General features: G+C 42.5%; 1 protein-coding gene across 1 annotated transcript; it reads right to left on the bottom strand.

Annotated features, from left to right (window-relative positions):
* Positions 1-658: 658 nt before the first annotated feature.
* On the bottom strand, positions 659-7,767 carry irx4a (iroquois homeobox 4a; the record flags this gene model as incomplete). The annotated part of the gene is made up of 5 exons (XM_083640406.1): positions 659-1,326; positions 2,884-3,194; positions 5,476-5,582; positions 6,507-6,755; positions 7,723-7,767. The coding sequence occupies 5 exons, from the start codon at positions 7,765-7,767 to the stop codon at positions 659-661; spliced, it is 1,380 nt and encodes a 459-aa protein (XP_083496532.1).
* Positions 7,768-8,069: the final 302 nt, after the last annotated feature.

Here is an 8,069-nt window from a genome sequence, read left to right as displayed (position 1 = left end):
GTCATCGAGTGAGAGTGAATGTTTTCTCGAGAATAACAGGCTTGGATTGGACCTGTTTTAATGCAGTTAGAAATAGGACAACGGCTTCATTTTATCAAGAAAAATCCTTGTAAAATAGAATTTCAAAAACAGCGCAAGGCCCAGGACAATTGAGACAGCGGAATGGTAAAAGCCTTGCATTTCAGCACCATGGACAGCAACTCTTAACCATGAACCCAACATCACAAGCGCCTTTTTTCAGAAACCGATTTTTTTTTATTTGTGAACAAAGTTGAAACGCTCTCACTCAATTTCTATGAGAGCTGTGCATTTGTGAGATTTTTTCTCTTTTCTTTCAATAGTGATGCTGAGACCTAAATAATATTCAATTAGGCTACATTTGCATGCACATAATAAAGAAAAAAAAATACCCCCAGAATCCTGTGAACCTTACCCCCCCCCCCCATGTAAACTTTCAGTTATACATTTAGATAGTTTTGTGCGTGCGTTGAAACGAATAAGCCAAACGGATCCGGATATTCACTTGTGAAACGCAAATGAAACAGTACATAAATATATCATTGCTTTAAAAAACAAAAACAAACGCTTGAATGCCATCCCACTCTCAGTGGGTCAGAAAAGTCTCTCTTTTTGCAACAAAATGGGCATTTTGGTTTTGTTAGGAGCAGAACAGTTTGTTGATAGTTTTTGGGAAACTCGTGCCACTGTCTTTAGAGGAGTCTTGGCGCTGCTGCAAGGCCGCCACGCTCCTCTCCGTCTCCAGAACGTTGCCCTTGGCGGCCGTGGTCCAGGAGACGGTGGTGTTGCTCAGAGCCTGGTTCAAAGTGCTGTGCCTGAACAGCGGGTCGTGGAACACCCCGTCCACCCAGTTCCGCAGCGTGGTGACCGGTGAGTCCTGTCTGGCATGCACGGGCGAGGTGGCGGCGGGGGGCGGGGTGAGGGAGGGGGGCGGTGCCTGACACCTCAGCATGCAAGACGGGTACTCAGTCTGGTTCAGGGACGTGGCGGTCTGGGCCAAAGACCAGATGCGGGGTTTGTCGTCTAATATCTGCTGGTTATAGCAAGCCTTCTGCTGCCTACTGTCCTGCTGGAAGTCCTGTTGGCTCGTTTTGAGGCAGCTCTTGGCCAAGTCCTGCTCGGGGAGTGAGATCTTCAGAGATGCGTCCTTGGCGAGGTGCTCTGAGCCGGGGCAGTCTGTGGTCGTCGTCATGTGCGCATTCATGTGGTAGCGGTGCTTGAGCTCGCACTCCGAGCTCTCTGACTCCAGCGCGTCGAAGTCGTCCAGGTCGCTCAGCTGCAGGTCTTTATCAGCCCGGCTTCGGCTCTCTGCAGGGAAGAGTACAGCATGGAGACAGTCACAGCGGACATGTCAGTCGGAGATGGTGTGATCAGATAAGAGTCAAGCTATAATGAACACATTCATGTTCATTATAATAAGATGTCACGTTATTTTATATAGGCTACTAGGCCTATATGAACTCCGGTGATTATTATTATAAGGAAAACAGCTATAACTATTATAGACTAATCAAAAATAAATTATAGCCTACAGTAGCCTACTTAAAATAAATCACGAAAGACTAAATTTGCATTTCTTGCATCAATTTGATACTGCTTAGCTATGAATTTATTCAGAAAGATATAACCCATAAAAATGTGGGCAAACTCTAAACTCAGTTTAAGAAAAGTGATAAACTGAGTTTAACTTCACTACATCCATTACTGCAGGCCTATGATGAATGAGACCCATTCGATGATGTTCTGTTTAAAAGTCCTTTACACTGACCAAAGGCCTCCATAGGCCTGTACAACAATCAATTGCTGATGTTATTGGCAAGTTTAATTAATTGTGCATGGACTAAGACACCACTCTTTAAAGTGCATGCGGTCAGTATACACTGCAATATGTTCAGCAAGCACAGTATGAAGCATGGTACAAACAAGGCCATTTGTTTGTAACCATAATCATGGTGCACAGTTTAATAATAGTAATAACAACAATAATGATAACAGTAGCACACAATGCCTGTTTGTTTTAATTATAAAAGATAGTATCACTTTAATCATCAGTGATTGTAAAATCTAAATATGGCTACAGGGTTTATGAGGGTTTTGTGACACTTGCATCATTAGAATGTTTAGCAGAATAATAGCAGTCTATAGGAAGCAAGTCTCCTCAAATAAAGTATAGAAAAAGACCCAAATGATAATAATAAAATACTGTTTATAAGGAAAATCTTAAGCACAAATTTGTGTGTGTGTGTGTGTGTGTGTGTGTGTGTGTGTGTGTGTGTGTGTGTGTGTGTGTGTGTGTGTGAGTGTGTGTGTGTGTGTGTGTGTGTGTGTGTGTGTGTGTGTGTGTGTGTGTGTGTGTGTGTGTGCGCGCGCACACGTGCGGGCGTGTATGTATGTATATATGTGTATATATATATATATACATATGTGTGTGTGTTTATATATGTATGTATTTATGTATGTATCTATTTATTTATTCTAGATGTAGCGATTACAGAACCATGATCATGATCCTTCTACTCATCATCATCATTATCATCATCATATCAGCATCAGCACCACTTCAGTCGCTGCCACAGTACTGTGAGAGAAAAGGCTGCTTCTTGGCCATTTTTTGTAAATATTGTAATTTTCAATATTTCATTGAGGAACGTTTGCAGCCTCCTCACACTAATCATAACAATACCAAAGAAACAGAGTGAAAAATTCTGAAATACCCACGTTTGTTGAACACACCTTTTGAAACAAATGCTATGGGCCTTCTCATTGTATCTCCATGATGCACAGTGGAACATCAGGGCAGCGTATTTTGCAGCCGTGCTGAAAGATCTTTCTCGACACAAAGCAGAGAAGCGTTTTGATACTAACCATCCTCATTGTTCTCGCTCTTGATCTGCTCCTCCTGAGAGCCGTCCTCGTCCTCATCGTATCGCTTCTCGTCCGAGCCCTTGTTTCTGGGAGGCCAGGTCATCTTGTTCTCCTTCTTCAGTCTCCTCCTGGCGTTGGCGAACCAGGTGGAGACCTGCGTCAGGGTCATCTTGGTGATGATGGCCAGCATGATCTTCTCGCCCTTGGTGGGGTAGGGGTTCTTTCGGTGCTCCTGTAGCCAAGCCTTCAGCGTGCTGGTTGTCTCGCGCGTGGCGTTCTTCCGCCTCGTCCCTCCGTCCATGGATCCGTATCTGTGAAAGAATAGACAAGAGTTGGTCCAGGAAGATGTTTGTTGCATGATATTATGTGTGGTGGCATGCAAATACCTTTCACATGGTGAAAATGTGACATTTTCACTTTTGGATATTTCCAGTATAAACTCTCCCCAACTTTTTGAATGGCTGATAGCTCTCTTAGATCAAAAGGTATGAGTATCTGTTATGACTGTCAAAAAGTTAAACATGAGAAAAATGGCTTTAAACATTCCACAACATAATATTTTCTACAGTGACATTCCACCAAAACCCTTCCCTTTCCCTTTAGGTTTCGCAAAATACCCGTAAAACTCATTTTCAATCATCATCTTCTTTGGCTCATTACCAACAACGTGTAGCAGCGACATTTGAAAGGTTCTCCCAGGCCACCCCACATTTTGGGTTCATTGGAGGAAATGATAGAGGCACATATTCCTTTGGATTCCCTTAAAATGTTGCAGAACAGCAGTCTTATAAACCTAGTCATTCAAATAAATGTGTTACAGAACAAACACAGCCACAGCTATACAGTATAACTAGTCATCTGTCAGTGGTGAGACATAATTTGAAGATACTGGGGGTGGGAGAGGTAAGGGGTAAACCTGTAGATTTTAGGGGAAAGGAAAGGAAGATTATGTTTTGCCTTCCTACCATCAGCCTAATATTAAATATGTTGTTAATACATTGTTAACTGATCAAATTAATCCATAATAGTGCCTTAATAGTGAACAACCTTTGGTGGCTTGTTCCATGTACAGTAAGTAAAGTAAGCATCAAACCCCACCAAGAATCCAAAGACCTTCGAGCACCAACAGCACCGGTGAATAAATGAAAGCCACTATCAAATATCTTTTGGAAATGTGCAAAATATTCTATTAACTAAAAACAATGTATGTGCATGATAACACATTTTTCCATGCAGGTCTTGCTACAGAATATGATTGCATTCCATATGCTGTCTCCCCTCCCCTCCCCTCAAATATCTAACATAGACCTACAATGTGCATTTAAAATGCACAGCGTTGATTTCCAGTTGGCGTTGAGCAGAAGAAGCGTTCTCGAGGGAGGCCCTGTATAGCTTAGTGGAGGTCAGAAGAAGAGGAGGGCTGCACCGCCCCCCCCCCCACCCACATAAAACACAGTGTACAATTGCTTTATTGAGTGTAATGATGGGCCCTAAGGTAAAAGCGGTGCTCAGAGAGCAGTCATAGGCCTGCTTGTTTATCTAAGTGCCATAGATTCTGTTCTGCCTTTGACTAATGATATCACCCATATCTTAGGCCTTGAGCTGAATGCGCATGAACGTAGATTTAGATTGTGTCAAGTCTCATTTACCAATAAAGACTATAGATTCCATTAAAATAGAACACTGTAAACAAGAACTTCATTTTCCCCATTTAGCCTATATGAGAGAAGTTCTTCTCTCACTGCATGCGGTGGGTCTGAGATGTTGCTAGTTCCACCTATATCCAAGAGGGCGAGGAACATGCTGATCATAATTAGCATAATGAGTTAGAGTGATCATCTGGGCCCTACATCTTTGCTACATCACACTTAATTAGGATTACATGTGATTATTGGGAGGACCAGGCCATATGGCTGGCCTGGGGTGAACCCTCCTGTCGAGCTGAAAGGCGCATGGCACTCCACCAGCACAACACTCCCAGCAGGAAAGACACGTGTTGTATGGACATAAGCGATCACCAGTGCTGATGAGAATAGCCTTGACCTGTCAGGACTGACTGGACGACCATTCCAGCAAATAACAAACAAGCGCGCTAGACCTATCTTGACCATAGCCCCGGTTATGTGGTCTAATCGACTTGCCATAGGCTTCTCAACTTCCTACTGAACTCATATTATGGTGGCTCATTCGGCAACAAACAAGGGGGTATGGTGTTTTCATTGATAACCAAGGGTCAAAAAAGGAGAACGTCACCGAATGCTGATTTATTTTGCACATGCTCTCACACAGCTCCGAAAACTGTCAACAGTATTGTAGGAATTAGCTTGACATTGAGAGTTGATTTGAGTTCAAGTTGATGACAGTGATCATTTTGTGCATGAATGACATCACTGGTCCACAATTGAACTCAAATCAATTCAACTCAACTCTCAATAACTGTCAAACTAAATGAATGTCTGCAAAACTGTTGACAGTTTTTTGGAAATATCTGAGATCATGCGCAAAATAAATCAGCATTGTTTTTCAGTGAAGTTTTCCCTTTAACATGAACAAGATCAACCACAGTGCGGTTCTCTTAGAAAAGCCACATACCTGTCATACTGATACTGTCCCAAGGTAGGATCATAGGGGTAATAGGCTGCTGCCTGGGTTATTCCTGCATGTGCAGAGGCTGTGGTGTCTTTAGTATCGAATGTCCCCTATAATCATAAATGGAGACAAGCATAATATAGAAGAGCAACACAAATGGGAAGTTATTTTTTGGCTCCTTAAAACAATGGCATGTGAAACAAAGTTCTATAAGTTGTATAAGTTCTGTAATTCTTTTGGACTTTTGAATAGGCTTGAATATGGCTTGGTGTATAGGAATTAAAAAAAAAAGTCACTTTGTGCCAGGTGAAACATGCTGAAAGTAACTAATTAATTTCCCCCTGAATGCTTGCCTTTATACTCAAAAGCATTGGCTTATAATAAGTGAAACGACAAAACCTTCCTTTCCACACAGACTTTAAGAAATACCGTAAGCTATAAAGGAAAACAATAGAAAATATATGGAAACTAATATCAGGTTAATGTTACAGAGGGTTCAGCGGTTCAATAGGGTCTCCAGCAAAATAAGGAATGGTTTAATATCTTTGTCGATACTAAATAATTTCACTATTTTCACAATAAGAGATTTCTAAAAATCACACATTCATGCATTTCAAATCAACAACAATTTCCCTGCATACTAGCCACTCATCAAACGGGTCTGATGTGGGCCTAATGTGTTTCTGACTATTTAGCCTACTTGAAGTAGCCTATTTTAATCAAAATATCCTATTGCTCTGGGGGGGTGGGAGGGGGGGGGGATCAATGGGATGAGATCGTTTCACTCGATATCCCATGATGATCTGCCTGCTTTCAAGATAGGCTATCCAGAATAACCCACACTCACTTGATTGGGGTGATTTTTGAATCTCCCCTCAAGTGAAACTGCATTTGAAACCTATCCCAGTCTTGCTTAAAAGAAAAACAGTCTGGGATGTAAAACGCTATGGCATGTTGCAGTGCAGTGTGTGAGCAGAAGAAGCTGAAGTCTTTAACACATTAATCAATGCCGAGGGATCGGATGAAGGGCTTACCAGCGAGTAGAAAGCTGAGGCGTCCGTGCCATAAGTAACGTAATTCCCATAGCCCTGGCCACCACTGTAGGGGCTCCCGTACACGCCCAGCGCGGCGGCCGAGCTCAGCTCGTGCCTGGCCGTGGCCAGCAGCCGGCTCTCATACACCGGGCAGTAGACCGGCGTCTGGCCGGACGCGACGCCAGAGTCCGCTATGGATCGGCCGGTGGACTCGCAGCAGGTGGTCAGAGAGTTGGTTGTCATCAGGAACTGGATGGAGACCATGAGAGAATACCATCAATTGCAATAAAGTTATTATGCTGCAAATGCAATGCAATGCGATGACAACAATAAAAAAATACAATAAACAAATAAATAACAATTTAGCTCCATATTCAGACTTAAATTTAGCTATTTCTCTTCAAACAAGTGGGAAAATCTCGGAATGAGATAATTCTACTTGTTGCCGTTTCTCCAAACAAGTGTTATCTTCAAACAAGGCATGATAAGGCATGCAGAGATCAAAATGGCACTTGATTGACAAAAGTTCTTCAAATAACTTTATTTTACAATATTGCGCCCTCACTGGCATTTATTTTTCACTTCTAATTAAAAAATATATATAATTTTAAATCTACTGCATTAAATTACTTGTAAGGATGGATGGGGAAATGATGGATCAAAATCCTGGGGTAAAGTGCGCGTCAAACGTGTCCAAAACGAGCCGTATTACTCTGATCCATTCCAGAATGAAACGACACTTTACCAACAACACGTTTTCGCAGCACGGTCATGTGTTCGCCCAGCAATGCCACAGTAATGCCCACATTATTTTCTGTCTATGGCTCAAAGCCAAAAACAAAACAACAGCTGGGCTTATGGCGCAAAACACACTGTGCGTGCGGTCCAAGTTGGCATGTGTGTGTTAGGCATGTGTGCAGATAAACATATCGTTGACATTACAGAGGCTATTATCTAGCAGAAATCAGCATACGGGGAGGTCGGGGGTCTCGGTTCCCCTTCTTACCCTCTTTCTATCGCTGTCGGGACATAGGCTATAGTCACTGGCCGTAAAGCAATAGGCTACCTTTCCGATACAAGCTGCCCAACACAGAGACAACAGTGGCCAAAGTGCTTAAAAGGACCAAGCGCAGAAATCGATGATCAATCGCGGCGACATCAAAAAGGAAACAGACAGTCGATTCACTCAACAAAGGTATAGTTAAAGGAAACTTACTTGTGGAGCAGACGAATATGGATATCCAAATTGTGGATATGACATGGTAGAGAGGTCCCCCAATATCCAGAAATAATGCGAGACTGAAGGTCTCCACTGTAACGCAGGCTGCGGCTTGACTGTACAGTGCCAATTGATTGGTAAGCACAGGCTCCTGATGCTTATAGGGCGAAGCAGAGTAGCATGTTTAATTTGTGTAAAATGCCCCCCCACTCAAACGCCTTAAAAGAAGAAGAAGAAAAAAACAATAGCCTAATAAAAGAAATGCCTTCACTCCCCCTTTTTCGTTTTCTTTCTTTCTTTTTTTATCTTCCACTCCTTTAAAAGTCTTAGTGAATGAAGGGGGT

Source organism: Poromitra crassiceps (assembly GCF_964638095.1).
Source record: "Poromitra crassiceps genome assembly, chromosome: 1".
Lineage (NCBI taxonomy): Eukaryota > Metazoa > Chordata > Actinopteri > Beryciformes > Melamphaidae > Poromitra > Poromitra crassiceps.
Note: the sequence above shows the minus strand (reverse complement) of the source record. Positions and strands in the feature narration are given on the sequence as shown.